This window comes from Kryptolebias marmoratus, linkage group LG15 (genome assembly GCF_001649575.2).
Source record: "Kryptolebias marmoratus isolate JLee-2015 linkage group LG15, ASM164957v2, whole genome shotgun sequence".
Classification (NCBI taxonomy): domain Eukaryota; kingdom Metazoa; phylum Chordata; class Actinopteri; order Cyprinodontiformes; family Rivulidae; genus Kryptolebias; species Kryptolebias marmoratus.
In genome coordinates, this window is record NC_051444.1 from 7,613,841 (window position 1) to 7,632,320 (window position 18,480).

Sequence of the window (18,480 nt, forward strand, 5' to 3'; positions counted from 1 at the left end):
TGAAAGCACAGGTGGTGCTAAGTGCTGTTTATGTGCATGGTGCAGATTGCTGATAAAGACACAGCCATCAAAATGACTCTACATGTACTTCTATTCTGTTCTCTCATACTGAGACCATGCTGGCCCTAGAACTTACATATGTTGATGATTTTTTGTGGTAGAATAGCAATGTTTCATTAAGGCAAGTTAATAGTATTGCAGACAGGAAATTATTGTCCCTAATGTTTTGTGATAAACACTTATTTTATTGAGAGAGTGATATGGAAGCTTTTTAAGTGGTGGTATACAAGAAAACTTACATGAAACCTGCCAGACAATAAAAATGATTAATGATTTAGAGTTAAATCATCAAATATGATATAACATTTCACCTAATGTTGCAGAAGAGTATATCAAGTACCACATAAGTGCGCAAGATTGTAACAACATGGCATCATGCTGCAGAGTTAAATGACAGAGAAATGTAGGTCCTTCTGTGGCACCTATTGCTTCAGTCGTGGCATAGCCATTCCTTCGCCAAATTTAGAAAATGTCTCCCTTGGTTACCTAATGCACCTTGTGACACTGTGACAAGGTTATCCACAGAACATGCATCACACAAATGTGATGCTAAGTATTTCAAAGAAGGTTAGCTGTATGTTTTTCAAATGCCCAGTCATGTTTGTATGATTGATGGCATGAGTGAATCTGCAGATGGGACTTCTGAATCCACACAGAGCTTCATATTGTCGACTCCTTCTAGAAGAGGAAAACTTGAGAAATCAAAGGTTGGAGGTCATTTTCTACAATCAGATGAATCGTGCACACTTTGACAGAATTTTTATTGATTCATATTTGAAACAAAGTGTGAATGATTTGTTCATTTTACTTGTATTGAAGACAAAAGCATAACAGCTAACAAAATCTGATTCTAAATATTCTAACTGAAATGTTTTACAGTGACAGAAATAAATCTTAGGAAGTTTAATTTATGAACACAGAGCAGGCACCTGCCACAGTGAACCACACAACATCATTACATCTAAGCCCCAACTGTTATCTGGAAGAAGGCCTTTGCTTCTTTCACCCTGGGATGGTGCAGTTGCTTCTCAGTGACCATTCCATGCTTGCATGAGATGAACCATAAAAAATTGTGTTGCTAATAAATTCTGCTTGACAGTCATTGCCGTTTCGGTGAGTATATGTTTTCACTGCAGTCCCACTGCATGACGCAAACCGGCCAAAGGTACACCGACAAACAACAAGAATTTTCTCATAAACTGCATGATGCTGTGAGCGACACAGTAAGAAATTTCATTGTTAAGCATGAAGGATGAAAAGGAAGCAAAGTTCAAAAACAGCGTGACAAACGAGGCCCTTCGCAGAGGTGTTGAAAGACAAGTTAGTGAATTGTGGTGGAGGTGGTGTCATTGCAGATGCCTGCTACCATTGATGCACTGGAAATGTGACATCAACATCAACAGTGAAATTTGCTCATCGATGACTGGGGAGGGCAACCCTGTATATAAAGGAGAGTGCCTTCCTCCGACGAAAGGCTTATCATCAACTTTATCTTCTTCTTCAGATTGTTACAGAGCTATTTCAAATAAACCCAACAAACTTTTTCTTCAGCTTCAGGACAAAAAATCTGGTAAGACTTATCATGATGGTGCATAAGTATCTGAATAAGTCATTGTACAACTGGACTTGATCAGAAAAAAAAATTGGTGCTGCGTTGGGATGCAGTGAAAAGCTTTTGCTAACCAAAAAAAAAATATTAAATTTGTTTCAGGTCTCAATATGCTTTTATTAAAGCATTTGGAAATGTTGGTTCTGATCCTCTTCTTTATTAGTATGCTTACACAGGCAAACCCACTGAGGTAAATTTTCTCTTTAATCTGGGTGTTCATTTAATGAAACATAAATACAACTGCAGTATTTACTTGTTGTATTTTTCTGTTTCTTCAGAAAGAGATCCATCAGTGAGGTTCAGCTTATGCACAATGTTCGGGAACACAAGGAAGTGGGAGACAGACAGGACTGGCTTCAGGAAAAGTTAAAGGAAATTATTATTTCCAGCCCCAAACCACAACAAGTGCAAGCAGGAAATGTTAAAAAAGTTTCTCCATAAGGATGTTTTAGGCCTAAGACATAAAAAAGTTACAATTTTTTTTTTCCAGATAACGAACCAAGCTCCATGGTTCTGTGCTTCATTATTTATTTATTTGTTTGTTTGATTATTTGATCATCTATTTATAGTTAACTTATTTATACGTTTATAAGTAATTTATAGTTTATTTTTATTTGTTTTGGAGGAGGTTTTCTTTCTTTTATTTGTTTGTTTTATGGTAGTTTTTTTGTAATTATTATTTTTTATTTATTTTATTTTATTTATTTTTTATTTACATCATATCTTCCTTATTTTAAAAGTTAAATAATCAGTTAGTTAGTTAGTTAGTTAGTTAGTTAGTTAGTTAGTTAGTTAGTTAGTTAGTTAGTTAGTTAGTTAGTTAGTATTGTGTTGTGGAATCAAGGACCAATAAAAAAGCCAATCTTATTCTGTATGTTTTGAATGTTTTATGTCGCTACAAATTTGTGTTATTTTTTCTTCATGTAAATACATCTAAGAATGAATAAATAAGACATGTTTATTGTAGCAAATCAACAAGATGTTTTTTTTTCTTTTGTTTGGTATTTTCTTGAAGTGTTTTACTGTTCAGGTTTTTTTTTTTATTTACCTAAAAATTAATTGGTCTACATATACAGTCAAAAGTTCCTCCTAAAAAAACTTCCCTTTTTTATTTGTTTGAACTTCACAATCTTTTAAACTTGGCTTGCAAGTAAATATTAGCACTACAATTTACATGCATAGTATATAAAATACTCTATAAGTTTTATAATGTTTTTTATGCACCGCAAAAGAAAGAAATAAGTAAATATTATGTTTGTAAACATTGTCCTGATTCTAACTAAGTGATCATAGTTTATTTTCATCTTCATTACTCAACTGATTTGTCCAGTTTATTCTTTTCTGAAAGGTTGTTCTGGATCCTATTATCCACAACACAAGCTATTACTTCTGACAATGTACCCATTTATCATCTTAGTCAATGAACAGCTTGTTTTTCAACTACAAGCCTGATATCTGTTGACGATTATCGTCATAGTTATGTTTTTTTATTGTGTTAAGATGAGTTAAACAAAGTGGAAACATAATACTGAAGCCCAGAATTCTTGCTCAAAACCACTGTTCTCAGTTTCCTAAAATGATCTTTAGACACATCTCTGTTAATAATGCAAACTTATATTCAGTTTTTTATGAAACCGTTGTAGAACAGGTTTAACGTTCATATTAATTTTAATGCCTTTTTGTGTTAGCACATTTCAATTTTCCATATACGTATTTTATATAAGTGTGTCTGTTTATGAAGTTTAATGTGAAGCAAATATGTGGAGTGGGGAAAACACGCAAAGTATCGCGAGATTTGTAATAGCTACTTCTATTTTGATTTCCTTTTTAGGCAAAAGTGAAAATTGTTCTACCAGTTGTTGAAAAAATATATATTTTTAAGTCCATCTAAAATAAATCTCACTTTTGAGGTAAAATCATCCCAAATAGCAATTGTAGCATTAAAGACAAAACTGTAACAGCTAAGGTTTGTGGCTCCGTGTGCGTCAGCACGTAGAGCCGTCAACGGTTGTTACGTTTTACGTCACCTGGGTGAGTGTTTTGAAAGGGATGGTTGGTTAGCTGGCTGTTGGGATTACAGCGGAAACCAGGGTAAGATAGGTAGGTTTTATGAAGTAATTTTGATACATCTTCCGGGACTGTTAAAAACGTGTATCACTACTGTTAAGGTTGGTTAACTGTTCACACTATCGTCGAGGAATATTAGCTCAAACGCTGTTAGAATGTGCCGCTAACAAAGACAGCTAATGTTAGCCACGTATGCTAACGTAGCAAAGTATTTAGCTAATCGTAGGCTGACTCAAATTACCGAGACGTTCTTTACAATTTGCTTAGATATTAATAGATTTTTTGCAGCTATACCAATATTGTTCGTTAAGCTTAATTTATGTAAATGTGGTTAGAACACGTGCGGTAGGTATATATTAGTTAGGTTAGGTAGTTTGGGGGTTGCTCTACTAGAGTCTAACCGGGGGGACACAACTAACTTGTTTATGTTTACTGCTGACCAGATGATGAACGGTGAAAGATCCAGACGGGAGTCCCCCCTTTACGGGTAATGGCAGCACGTCTGCAGTCATATGACAGCAACTCCAGTGATACCGAAAACTGGGAACGAAACGCGACAAGCCGACCTCGCAAACTCTGCAAGCATTCGAGGTAAGTCACGTGAAAATGTCTGAAATCTTCTGAGGAAAATTGTACCCATTCTAAGAAAGACATGCTCATGTCCATGCTGGTTTTCACAATACTTAAAGAATAACAAAATGCGAATAGCTCAGATCTGAGATAAAAACAGCTGCTTTATTTGTCTAGTCTTTTTTTGGTACCCAGTGAATACATTATTATTGTTGTCTTCATGTAGGTAGAAATAATTATTAGAAGGCTTAGAGTTGGTGAGCGAGTTGTTTTTCTGGTTGTTGACATGTAATTTTTCTCTGTGATAGGTTAAGTCGAGTCACTAAACACTGCTTGTTTTTGTTGTTGTTTTTTTATTTTATAACAGCGCTGAATATGTTTAGATCACTCAAGTGCAACAAAACACATTTTGTTTGTGAGTCAGATTATGAATCAACAGTAAACTGTGGTTTGTGTGTAACTCTATTATTAGAAACTTTCCAAATGTGGTTGGTCTAGTTGTTCTGGTTGTTGCATATGTTTTCAAGCCCTCTTTTCTTGTTTATATGCAATACTGCAGGTTATTTTTTTACACGTCCTAAAATGATTGTCTATAAAATACAATGAACCCATATTTTGTCTTGTGTTTTGATTGTCTGTTAATGGTGAAACTTCATAGCGGTGAAATAAAATAGGCACTCTTGCTTGTGAAAAGCGAGGGCAACATTACATATGCTTTTGTGTTGAAAAGCAGCAGTCAGGCCAGAGCTTCTCGAGTGGAGGCAGAACAGAGGAAGATGAGCCTGCATGGTGCCAGCGGGGGTTGTGACCGCTCACGTGACCGCCGTCGTTCTAGTGACCGCTCCAGAGACTCCTCACATGAAAGAGAAGGGCAACTCACCCCCTGCATTCGGAACGTCACTTCGCCCACCCGGCAACACAACAGTGGTGAGTATGCATGGGAGGTATAGAGGGCTTGTATAAATGTCATGTCTGAGTATAGCAACTCTGCAACTCACTGCTTAGATGTGATTTATATGTCTGATCTGTTTAGCTTGGATTTGTTTTATGCAGTAGCTTGTTGCTTGGGCTAAAAATGCACAGAGCTTTTTTCCTGTCTGATTGTTTGTGACTGTTTACTCAGACATCAATCTATAATCTTTGTTATAAATACAAATAATATTTCTTAGTAACTAGGTTACGTTTTAATTTGCTGTTTGCTGTATCAGTTTGGCTCCGAAAGGAAAGCTGATTTCTATGAGTCCTTGTCCTTCCTGTGTGTCCTGTAGACCGTGAGCGAGATGGCCCGTCATCGAGGCCTAGTAGCCCAAGGCCTCAGAGAGTTTCACCCAGTGGTTCCAGCAGCAGCGGGGTGGTGAGCAGCCGCAACAGTAGCTTGTCCAGTACTGATGGCACCTTCAAAAGCTTGGGAGCTGGAGAAATGGTTTTCGTCTATGAGAATCCCAAAGAGGGTGGAGCAAATGCCACTGTTGGAAACCGAAACGTTAGAAGCTCAGAGAGAGTCACCCTGATCGTTGACAACACGCGCTTTGTTGTAGATCCTTCCATCTTCACTGCACAACCCAACACCATGTTGGGCAGGTACTGTACACTTTAATCCTCATCACTGTTTGTGTTTTACTGAAAAAGCCACAAGATCTGAAGATATTCTTCTCATTTGTATAATGTAGTGCCAGACAAAAGTTCATTTTAGATGTCTAGGTGTGTCCAAGCTTTCAGTGTCTAGAATATACGTTTTAATTTATTTAAATATTAAAGTTCTCAACATTTGTTTCCTTTGTTGTTGTTTTTTTGTTTTTGTTTTTTTGAGAAAATGAATTCATTATTTTTATTTTTTCAGAATGTTTGGATCTGGAAGAGAACATAATTTCACAAGACCCAACGAGAAGGGGGAGTTCGAGGTTGCTGAGGGCATAAGTTCAACAGTGTTCAGAGCAATTCTGGTTAGTTTCATTGTAGTATGTTTTCTATTTATTGAAATGTTTGTAGACCAGCAGATACACAGCTCTGATGCGTCAATAATTTATGCCTTCAAATAAACCATGAAGCTAAAGGAAACCTTTTTATGGTAGTTTAAAGAAACCGAACATGCATACCTTCGTCGGGGTGGTTTTTACAGTAACATTCTTTGATTATAACTGTTTTACATTCAGCTTAATGTCTCTAAAGCCTGTGATTGGTTTGCATAAATCTATATTTAGACTAACCGCAGGAAATTGTAATTGCCTTTGTATTAATTAGAGCAAGTGGTACACAGTTTACTGAAGAAGTTGCTCGTAGGGTTTTTTTTTACGGTTGTAATTAAATGAGATCTCATTTTATAATCAGATTTATCTAAAATTAAACCTATTTTATTTTTTAAAAATAAGAAAACAGGATTATCCTCCTATGAGCTCCAGGTCTGACATCAAACTAAGCTGCACAGTATTGTTGTACATAGCTAATTAAAAGCTGCTAATAATTAACTTAAATGTAATGTCCTGACTTACTGCAAGTTACCTTTTTGCTTTTCAGGAACCCCTGTAGTAACAGTTTAACAAATTGTAGTGAATAATTTATGCAAAGTGAATCTCTGAGCTCTCTGTTTGATGGCAAAACCCTCAACCAAAAGCCGAAACTGTTGTAAAGTTCTTTATATGGTTTTATGTTAACACCCTCTTTGATATGCTTGATTTTTTTGTGTGTGTACTTTATGTTATTGGATCATCGTTGTTTGAAATGACTGCCTTCTTTGTGATTTCTATCTAATTGATAGGATTACTACAAATCTGGGATAATCCGCTGTCCAGATGGAATCTCCATCCCTGAGTTGCGGGAGGCGTGTGACTATCTATGCATCTCGTTTGACTATAGCACCATCAAATGCAGAGACCTCAGTGAGTCCTTTTTTTTTTCAGGATTTTGCTGATAGTGTTACACATTAACGAAGCTTTACCCCGTCGCTTTTGGTTTCTACAGACTCAGAAAAGGGATTCTTGCATTATTAATAGTGTTTATGCTGGCCGTTTTCTCGTTTTTGCTGCGTTGTGTGTGGAAGAAAGCTTCCTGAAAACTGGGTTTATTGTTTAGACAAAACACTTGAAATTAAATGGCTTAAATGCGGCTGACGTGAAGGCAGTTGATTTACTTTTGTTAATTAAAACACATTCATTCGTTGGAGTTCTTCAGCTTAGATTGAGTTCAGACTTAAAGTTTATGGGCTAATGCTGCCATCACCCTCTTTAAAAGGTGGCCCAGTTTTCTGAGATTTTTTTTACTTTTATTCTTCAACAAGCCTCTGATGATTGTGGCAAACAACTTAATCTTTGGCTCTTCTAGAAAAATCTTTTCCCCCCAGAAGGCTTCAAACCCGAGTTGAGCTGTGTCTTTTAGGGGAAATGGAGATCCTGGGTTCTTTTTTGGCACCAAATAATTGATTTCCTCTCAGCTTTCAAGAGAAAAGTTTGAGTCTCATTACAGACTATAGCAAAGTGACTTTGAATTTACCCAATAATTGGTTGTATTTACTGCACACTTTTGAGCCTTTTTATTTATTTTTTTTCCTGTGTTGATGCAATTTTCTTTGCTCGGCAAGTTCTTACTGTGTTTTTCTTCATTAATGCCGTTTGTCTTACAGTTTTTGCCCCCAGAAAATGTGATTTTTTTTTTAAAAAATCATTGAGTCTTAACAATATCAGGACATTTATGACCATCATTTTCACAGAGTATTTGACCAGAACAATATTTCTTGATTCTCATCCTTTTTCTTTATGTACAGTAATTCTGTGCAGGGATTGTAAATATGCTATTTCAACAAATATAAATAACAATCATCAAAATGTAAAATTCCATAGGCTGCAGTTCTAAAAACAGGTCAGGTTTAATTCTAATTCTTTAGAGTTCTGTTTGAAAAGATCCCATCTTCTTCCATTTTTTTTTCCTTCATTAGGTGCCCTGATGCATGAGCTGTCCAATGACGGAGCTCGGCGTCAGTTTGAGTTTTACCTTGAAGAAATGGTTCTGCCTTTAATGGTGGCCAGTGCTCAGAGCGGCGAGAGGGAATGTCACATCGTGGTCCTCACAGACGATGACGTGGTGGACTGGGATGAGGAGTATCCTCCACAAATGGGCGAAGAGTATTCACAGAGTGAGTCCCTAGTAGCACGGAAAACAGACAAACAAAACAAAAGAATTATCTGTAATAAATAATGCATTTTTTTTTTCTCTTTTCAGTCATTTACAGCACAAAACTGTATAGATTTTTCAAGTATATAGAGAACCGAGATGTTGCCAAATCAGTTTTAAAAGAGAGAGGATTGAAGAAAATCAGACTGGGCATTGAAGGTATGTTGAACTGTGGGACAATAAATGTGGTTAAATTTGAGTTTTGCAGAAAATCTGTTGTTCTTAGAATTGATTTTATTGTAGAAATAAAGCTGAAGGTTTAAATGAAATACAAGTGAAATACTAGATGGAAAAAAGGTGCTTTTTGGGGACTTTCCAATATCATTTATCAGTAGCTGTTTTATAGTGTACCTACTCTGCTGTCATTTTATTTATATATTGTCACACACAACAAATGTCATCTCAGGGCACTATACAGAAAAAGAAAACTGGTCTAACACAAATTTGATTCCAGTTTACGTCTCATTCTCATTATAACCTCTTGTAATTCATGTTCAGATGCCAGTTTTGGAACATAAAATGTGTTTCCTGTGTCTACATTGTAAGCATACTATTTGGATTAGGGCTACATGAATTATTTGTTGTCTTTGCTAGAAAACTATGAAGTAAAATGAGTCACTTTAATGTTTCTTAAACAAAAATCATAACTAATCTGGGAAGTGGCTCAAAATATAAATGTATTCACTTCCAAAACGGGTGAGAAACTGTTTGAGAAGTTGTTGCTTAGATCACTGAACTTGTAAGTTAACTAAAATAATGTCTGCATCAATAGGTTACCCCACCTATAAAGAGAAAGTCAAGAAGCGTCCAGGAGGTCGTCCAGAGGTCATTTACAATTATGTCCAGAGGCCCTTCATCCGCATGTCCTGGGAAAAAGAGGAGGGCAAGAGCCGACATGTGGACTTTCAGTGTGTTAAGTCCAAGTCCATCACCAACCTGGCAGCTGCAGCCGCTGACATCCCCCAAGACCAGCTGGTAGTGATGCACCCCGGCCCACAAGTTGATGAACTGGACATCCTACCCAATCATCCACCCAGTGGGAACCACTACAGCAACAACTACAGCAATGAGCCTGATCCTGATGCACCTTCACCTGCTGTTTGAGGACTCTGGTCCTCTATCAATGCCTCTGCCCCTCTCTTACTCTTGTAGTCCTATTCCCAGCATGCTGCAGCATGGAGCGCCTGGGGCACCATAACCATATTGCCTTGACACCTCCTTTGCAGCCTTAGAGCCTCAAGAATCTGGGTGACTGTAGAAGAAGAAACTCGAGGAAATCAAGGCTGCTAAATGAAAGGGTTCACTGTTGTTTTCATTTTTTTTTTACTTGACCAAAGGAATTTATTTTTATTTGGGGAAAAAAAGTAAAACTGTTAGTATTAACATTATTATTATTATTATTTACAATGTTGTTGTACTATAATTTGATGGGTTTGGTTGAGCACTGTGTGGTGTCACTGTTTTCTTCCAGATTTTGTGTTACAGATAATTTTAGTTGTTTTTCTTTTGGGTGGCATACTTAAGGTGCTCAGAGGGGAAGACTTGTGAAAAGAGAAAATACATTCTCACCATTTACTGTCATGATCTCCAGCTGAACTCCTCACAGATGTCTTTGAACCTTATTATGGGATATGTTGTCATTGGCTGGATTTGATATGTGATGTTGCACTCCTCCCCACAGCCAAGATATTAAGCAGAGCACAGGCTGTTGTGGTCAGAGTCTTTTTGTGCAAAGCTTGAAATTGTTGTTTAAAATTGACTCATAAAATTCTGAAATAAAGGTCAAATTGAAGCATGTTGTGTTTGTTTGATGCATTTCTATAAAACATGATCATTTCTTTAGCAGGATTTATTCAGGGCATGTAAAACTTTAAAGTTCTCAAATTTCATTGTCCATTTTGACCAAGAATAGGCAGATGACGATCCTTATGGGGTTTTTTTTTTTTTGGATCACAGTTATTTTGTTTCCTTGCATAAGAAGAAAAAGCTAATAACACCAAAGGTGAATTGGACTGCATCTGCTGCATCAAATAAACAAATAAAAAAGCACATATGACTGTCCAGGTGAAGAACTGAGAGTAACCAGTGGTTAAAAGGTTTGCCTCTTATCAGACAGCAGTCGGTGCTTTAAAATGAGCTCTGTAATTGTAATCAATCAGCTGGCACAGTTTAAACTGGACAAATTGATAGATTGCTGTGAAACTTCAAGCAGACTGTGCAGGGCAATATCTGGTGACTCAAATGTCCACTTGAAATTGGCCCCAAAAGCAAGTTAATTCATCTCAGCCTCTAAGAAACGAAGCTGTGACTTGGCTAAAAGGAATGCAGGAGCATCTGTAGACGTGTCTCTTTTTTATTCTGCGTCTCATAACGTGATGCTGCCACTTGAGGGCAGCCTCAGGAAATGAGTCTGAACAATCTGCTGTGAGCTGCTTTGGTTGTGTTGGTGCTTTTAAGGGTCCAGGAGCTTTGCTCTGCTGTGGAAATGAAAGAAGACATATTGGACAAAGGTTTTGTTTGTGATGGAATGAAATCATTTAATGATTTTCAGTTTTCTTCTCATACAGGTCAAAAATACGACGGGAAATTTTGCACCCAAGTATGTTTTATTCAAAAACTGATAATACAGCAATAGTGAGTTTCTGCTGTAAAATGTTTCCATGTTACCTTTGATCAACAAACACATGATGTGAAGCAAGCTCTACACAAGTGATCATAATGGGATTTTGTATCGGTTAAGATGCATTGCTGGAGATAAAACTGACCAGAAGCCAGAAGATAGTTCAAGCTCCATCTATCAGTGGTCATCTATGGTCAAGGTTACGTTAGGCTGGTTATTGTTTGCTAAGTGACCTTGATATTGGGGGGGAAAAAAAGGTAAAAGTGAAAATGGCAGCTAGTAAATACATTTCTTAGGTCAGCACAACTAAATGAAGCAACAAAATGTTCCGTGTTTTTAGGAAAGCCACTTCAATGTGAAGAGGCTCATGATCAAACCAGAGCCTTGTGTTTCCTGAACTACATATAATTTATCCAAGCTGTAACCGACTTGTTTTAAAAAGATCATTTCTAGAAGACATTTTGCACATTTTAGCCTCAACTGGTATCGACCAAATGATGGCTCTAAGTGTAACCATTACAATCATGTCATCTGATCATGACAAATATGCATCTAAAAATAATTATATATTGTGTTTTTTGTTTTGTTTTTTTCAGCATATGGCCTTTATGGACCTTAAAGAATATTTTAGCCATGTGTCAGTTCTTCTGCTCCATTAACTGAGCTTCATGAATGAAAAATGCACATGAAAAGATTTTTTTTTCCAGTTTTGCCTTTTGTATGAAGATTGGGTGAAGTCTTTTGGAAAAAGAACCCAGCTGTACAAAACAGCACTGTAATAGACAAGTACGAATAATCAAGTCAAAATGAAAGAAGGAAAAAACGAGTGCAGGGTTTTTGTCCTCCAAACTTTGATAAAAAAAAAAATTATGAGCAATTATTAGCTATTAGCACAAAGCAGAGCACAATCTGAAAACTGAGTCTAATGGAGCATCCATCTAACTATAAATGCCTTTGTGCTGTAGGGCTTTTAAATGGGTAACGTCACAAAATCACAAAATTATTCTCACCACCTGATGACAGCAGAGGCACAACAAACTGATTACAAACTATAAATCACAGGCTGTATACACTGTATTATGGTGAAAACACAACTGGCAACATTTCCATCCTATCAGACACTGAAATGGTTCAATCTTATTGTCGTCCTTATTGTCGTTCAGTCACTTCAGTCCCAAATTATCAGTATTTTTATTTTTCAAATCTTGCATCAAAGTTTGCAACTTTTAAAATGCTTCTCATTCAGCATGCAGGACTCGACCCTACGGTATAAACGGTATATATGGCCAACCTTATATATACAGTATTAATCTCACTGTATGAACTACATTCAAAGACTCCAAAAGTATTAATCATAAAAATAAAAAAAACACAAAATCTTCTGTTTGTTTGTTAGTTTATTGTGCTTTTCTTGTCATCAGGACAGACAATGTGCAGGTCTATAGTCCTCTAGTTATAGTCCTCTATTACTATTTTCAGTCTTTAATTCAGTTAATTACTTTTTAAAATTCATTAAAAATACATTTTGGAGATTTAGATTTTTTTACTTGCACACATCAACATTCTAGCATGATGTAAATGTTCACACACTTTGTAAAAACTCTGATTTAAACCCACCTGGAATACAAAGTGACTTGTTCTTTGTCGGGTAAGTCAGTGTTAGATCCATTTATCACGTCCCCACTGTTAAATGGATCTGACATGATGATGGTCTCACGCAGTTACAGGTTCACAGTCAGACTGCAGCCACATGTCAGCGCGTTCAGATCTTCATCCTTTGATTGGCTGTTCCTGGGAAGTCCAGCTCTGCTGCCATTACGACTCAGGGTGGTCGGATTTAGCAGATGTGACAGCCTGCTACTGTTACACTACATTACATTCAGTTCATTTAGCAGATGCTTCATATTTAAGTTGTTTTATGTTTTACTTTGAACTTTCTCAACTAATTCGATAAATGATTAAACCAAATGGTCTAAGCTCATTTTTATTTTTTTTTAAATATCTGTTACAGTGCTTTTGAGGCTGTTAGACCTTAGCTAGGATAACTCACTGAAATTACATCTGCAGCTTTTAAGTGGACACTATCCATCCTGCTAACACACAAACCGATCAAAGTTTTTTAACAGCTGGGTGAGGACAGGCTCTCGTGTCTTCTAATTTAATATAAAGAGATGAGAACATGAAACATTATCCTGTGTTGAACTCTATCCATCTGTGTCTTTGGAGGATTTTATGTCAGAGCATCATAAAATGTGTGAAATTAAATTTAAGAAAGAGTGGGTGGCTTTAAAGTTGTGTGAAACTGTAAAATAAAAGGTCTTGAAGGTGATTTAACTGAATGAAATATCTATTTTTTTTACTTTTAGTGTTTCAAAATATTTTTTACAGTGTCTTAACTGGTTTTCCTTTCAATAATTTACATGTCAGAAACGTAACAACATTTAACAACACTATAGCACCTATAGCAACACTATAAGGTGTTAAAGTGAAGGATTTCAAACTCCTGCAATTGTCGATAATGTTTGATCACTTTCTGTAACATACAGATATTTACTTCAGGCTCGGAAACAAAGAGGGTCCTCTGACAACAAGCTTAGATCTTTTTTTTGACAATTTATCATTTATCTGCAAAGGAAAAAAGTCAGAGTTCAAATTCATAAATAGCCTCATTCTTGACATGTTTTATAATCAAAGGTTATTTCAGTTTTGTTTGAGAGTGATAAGAAATGAATTGAATTGAGTTGGTTTTCTGATAGTAGTTTCATAGTATTCTAAGACAATTTAATTGGTTGTTATCACTGTTTCTTCCTGGGTTCCCAGCAGTCTCCACTAAAAAGCAGTTAGAAGAGCTAAAAATGGACCATTAAACAGTTGAATCGAGATGTTGCACGCCACACAAGACTCTGGATTTCACTGAATTGTAATATATCTGTGTTTTTTAGTTCACTTTATATCTGCTTGTTTTCTGTTACTGCTGATGCTGAAGATTTTAGCTTTAATAATTCCCCACAGATTTGGATTTATGAAGTACACACTGGTTGTCTGTCACGTACACCAGTTACATACATATATATATAAAAGAACAAAATGATTTCCTAAAACTGTTTGCTATCCACCATGAGATCATTCTAGTACAGTAATTTGTGTGGGTGTGGGAGGTTTGGGGAGGGGGGGGGTTGGGTGATGTCAGACTGATGAAAATCAAATAACTGAATTGATTTTGTGATTTGTAACTTAAATATCACTTTACTTGACTTGGATATCTTTAATTTTTCCAGACTCCTCGGCGTCACAAACTGCAGAGATCGTCTCTTAGTTTTGGAGCTGGTGGTCCAAGTCTGAACCTGGTGGTTTAATTAAATTAGAGCCACCATTCACAATATGTAAATAGATTTTGAAAACCACTGACAGGCTTTATTTAAAGTCACAGTTAGAGCAGGATTTTTTTTAGTGCAATAGAATAGGTGAAAAATTAACACTTGTAAAATTTTAAAAATGAGTGAAAAAAAAAAATCTCTTTGCTTATTAAAGTTTATTTTGTTAAGCAGTTTCTTTGCAGTATCAGGTTTCCCACACTGTCTGGTCCCAGATGACTGGTTTCCATGACGACACTCCTTTTCTCCATAAATCAAGCCCCACCTTCTACTTGGGAAGCTTGCACTTAAGCCTGATGAGTGCTCTCCTGCGTCTGCATAATCCTCATCTGAGTGAATTTTTTTTTTCATTCTGTTTAATAGGAAACAGTATCTCTGTGTTCTTTAGCCTTTGTCTTTGAAACATTTTAAACAGACCTCTGGGTGCAAAAACACTAATTAAACAATCGTAGAAATTTGGACTGTTTTGTTTTTGTGCTGTCTTCTTTGAGCTGAGAAGATAAATAAAAAAACTTGCAAATCCACATTTAGGCGGTTTGCAAATTAGGAAAGAATCAAGAATCTTGCGAGAGTCTTCTCCTGTAAGTTTGCACATCTGATGATGCAGTTTGATCAGGGTTTTGTCTACATTTTTTCCTGAGAAGCCACAACGGATTAAACTAGTCTGGAAGTGGAAGTGCAGCTCTGTGGATCTAACTCTTCTACTTCTGAGGGATGTTCAGCAGCACAAAACTCACCTGAAGAGAGAGGGGATTTCAAATATAGAGGCAGAAAGCTTTGGGAGAAAAATTGCACTATAAAATCTGACTCAGTGTAAGACTATCTTCTTGTTTTGCAGTTTCTGAGCTGAAGATGCTGATCATTTTTTGTTTGTTTTCTTTGTATTCTAAAAACAATATTCCTGTATGCTCCTAACCTATACCACTTTATCATTATTTTTCTTTAGAAATATATAGAGCTTTGTTTAATTAAATCAAAGTGTAATTTTCAGGACAAGACACTGTACGTCATGCAAGTATCTTTCTCGGATAAAAACTTGCCAAGACTCAATTTGTCATGAATAATTGCTGCAAACTGACCTAATTTATTCTGATCAAAAAAAATCCAAGCTTTTCTAATGAGCTGACAGAAGCCCTGTGTTCCCAGGCAGTTCACCCAAGGAGCAGCTGAGCTTTGTGATTATGAGGAGGGAATAAGAAACTGAACATGTGTTCATTAAACCCAGTGACAAGGGACAAGAGGGGCCCCGGCATCCCAGACATGCATTTTAGATTCATTCTGACTGCAGCTGAAGAGCTTTCAACCCTTCTCTCCAAACATGGAGTGCTTATGTGGAACTGAATTCCATTGTGAGCTCCTGTCAGCTGGGTTTCAGTGCTAATTAGTGTGCATTTATTTGTAGAAGACTACTTATCATGTAGAGAACTTGAAGATGTAAGATGTATTTCAGTCCTGTTTTTACAAATGTCTGGATATTTGTAAATAAACCAAAACAAAATCATATCTAAAATGATGTAAACATGATATTTTTCACACTCCAGTTGCAATTCTGCCCTTAAAAGTAGCCACATTTACGTGTCAGGAGAGGTAACTTGAAGCCACAGTGCTTAAAACTGCAACATCAATGATAGCTTCTTGGGACTGGCTGCAAAGTAAATCTGATTTTAAAATATTCTCATTCAAAGTTTGTTCTCAAAACATTAAGTCAATGCATTTTTTTCCTACAACTCAAATTTTAAAATCATTGCTTTGATTCACTCTTTTTTGTCGGCCTTCTGGTTATCAAAAAAATAAAAAATAAATAAAAATATTTCCTTGACTACTATCTTTGCACCGTTGTTTATCCCACTAGCAATGTGGAAACAGAAGACAAGACCAGGTCAAAAGAAGAGATTTTATGATAATTGTCATCATCAGTGCATCACAACATTTCAAAAGTACAAAAGGGTGTTTTGTTTAATTCCACAGGGATACCTTTTGTTAGAGAGATCTTCAAATATCTTACAAACTTGTGAAAAAGTTTCACTTTGTGTTTTATTTTCTGTACCATCAAAAAATCAACAAGTCGCTTTGAGTATAAATGCTTCAACGAAATGTTTCATTTCTGTTAACAATCTGAGCACATTTCCTCACAATCCCTGTTGGCAGGTGTTTTAAAACGTGTGACTGCTTTGAGAGATTTTTTCATAGCAAACTGTAAGACATTGATATATTAAATAAGAAGTCTTTTTTGGCTCATAGACGCTGTTTTGTCTTGTTTACCACAGAGCTGCGATGAAGTGAAAAGACCTGCGTTTGTAACAGACAACTATTCAAAAGCTCTGAAAGTGTTGATCTGATGCCAGATCTTCAGTGGATCACATGAACAGCTGCTCACAAAACAGAAAGAAAAAAATGAACATCAAAGTTATTTGGTTACCTGATAAATGTTTATGTGTATGTCGTTGTTAGACTTTTTAGATGGAAGTTTTACTGTAAATGCAACAGCATGTTGATGAAACATTTTTCATCATCATCTTTCATCATTTTTCCCATAAATTTGAAGCCTTTTGCTCAAGTTGCAGTTTTGCTTTATTGAGTTAGTTGGCCAATGTAGCATTGATTAAATACGCTGTACATAAACAAATGTTTGACGTTTTTTTATTTTCCCAGCACCCCCCGCATTTAAAGGTGAAATATAATTAGAAACTTGACACAGCCTTATTGTTTTGATATTTCAGTCTACTTGGACCAGGGCGTACATGTTTTCAGGCAGGAATGGTGTGACCCACAAAAGTAATGCAACACAATCCATTCCCATTGTTTGTGAAGCTAAACTTTTCCATCAGGTGATAAAAAGTAAAGAGGGTGGGTAGCGGGGTTTGCAGGAATTGTTCTGGAGAAAAGATCTTGTTATTTATTTTTGCCTGGAGACAAATCCATTCTCTCTTTTTATGGAGAGGAAGACAATTCAGTGACATTTAGATACACCCAGACATCTTAAGCTTTTTCTGTAACTGATACATAACTCACACCCATAAAACCCATAGTAAATAATTTACTGATAAGGTTTGCTTTCTTCTACAAATCTATTTTGGTCAGGTTCAGTGTGAATATTATTACAGAATGTTTATCTTTATTTACAAAAACAGCTGTTTCCAACCTTTGTTATTGAGTAATCTTTTTTGCTGACATAATTACGACAAATCTATGTATTTACTTTTTCATCCTAATATTTTCACAAAGGTAAACTATACTAAAAACTATATTTTCTTCCAGTATGACCTCAGTTAGGCCTTTGGTTTATCAAGCAAAGTATAAAAATAAATGCTCTCACACTTTTCTTGTTGCACTAGCTGTGTTTCTACAAGTTATTGGAGAGTAACAAGGCTGCAGACAGAGCTGAACTAAATTTGCTCCAAACAGGAGGTGACAGGCATTGAGTGGATCGGAAAGAAACCGTACAGTGTCCCACAGGCGAGGTCACAGGGTCACCACCCAGCCTGACAGGATTAACACACCTGCCACCAGCACAATGAGGTCTAATGAGCGCACACCGGCAGCCCCAGTCTGTTAGCCGCAGTCCGAGTGCTCTCTGAGTGGGTTTCCACTGAGGTCCCAACTCTCAAGTCAATACCTTCATTAGTGACTTCATGGCAGGTCCGTCCAACAGAGCGTACAAAGTCTGCCGGGAACACAAAGTGACACATTCCAGGGATTAGGGAACACTGGCAGGTTAGCGCTATTAGAAGACGGTCATTTCTTTTCTTAAATGTGAGGAATTTGCTTTGAAAACAGAAAAAAATAAGACCTTTTAGGGTAATCAGTTTGACAAGAACATTTCTTCTACTCAATATTTTGATAGGACTTCTTGAGCGGTCTTGAACACAAAATTAGTTTTCTTTAAAAAAAAAAAAAAAAACAGGAACATGTATTTGTTTAGTTTTCTTTGGATAAGGTGTTTAAATTTCACTGCTTTACTACTTTATTTTTGGTTCCAACAGTAACTAAATAATATCAGTTTAATTCAGTTAGTT

At 36.3% G+C, this 18,480-nt stretch overlaps 2 protein-coding genes across 4 annotated transcripts; both read left to right on the plus strand.

Moving 5' to 3' along the window:
* The first annotated feature begins 1,141 nt into the window (after window positions 1–1,141).
* pth1b (parathyroid hormone 1b) lies at window positions 1,142–2,330 on the plus strand. The gene is made up of 3 exons (XM_037979984.1): window positions 1,142–1,630; window positions 1,772–1,859; window positions 1,948–2,330. Exons 1-3 carry the CDS (start codon window positions 1,306–1,308, stop codon window positions 2,108–2,110), a joined length of 576 nt encoding a protein of 191 aa, XP_037835912.1. The 5' UTR covers window positions 1,142–1,305; the 3' UTR covers window positions 2,111–2,330.
* A 1,320-nt stretch (window positions 2,331–3,650) lies between these two features.
* On the plus strand, window positions 3,651–10,266 carry btbd10b (BTB (POZ) domain containing 10b). 3 transcript variants are annotated; one of them, XM_017439989.3, is made up of 9 exons: window positions 3,651–3,769; window positions 4,180–4,327; window positions 5,040–5,233; window positions 5,575–5,887; window positions 6,147–6,249; window positions 7,062–7,182; window positions 8,235–8,432; window positions 8,519–8,629; window positions 9,243–10,266. In XM_017439989.3, the coding sequence occupies exons 2-9, from the start codon at window positions 4,227–4,229 to the stop codon at window positions 9,572–9,574; spliced, it is 1,473 nt and encodes a 490-aa protein (XP_017295478.1). In that variant the 5' UTR covers window positions 3,651–3,769; window positions 4,180–4,226; the 3' UTR covers window positions 9,575–10,266. The 3 variants fall into 3 exon arrangements, with proteins under 3 accessions (XP_017295478.1, XP_017295486.1, XP_017295495.1); XM_017439997.3 differs by having other exon boundaries at window positions 3,667–3,760; XM_017440006.3 differs by lacking the exon at window positions 3,651–3,769 and adding an exon at window positions 3,814–3,837.
* Window positions 10,267–18,480: the final 8,214 nt, after the last annotated feature.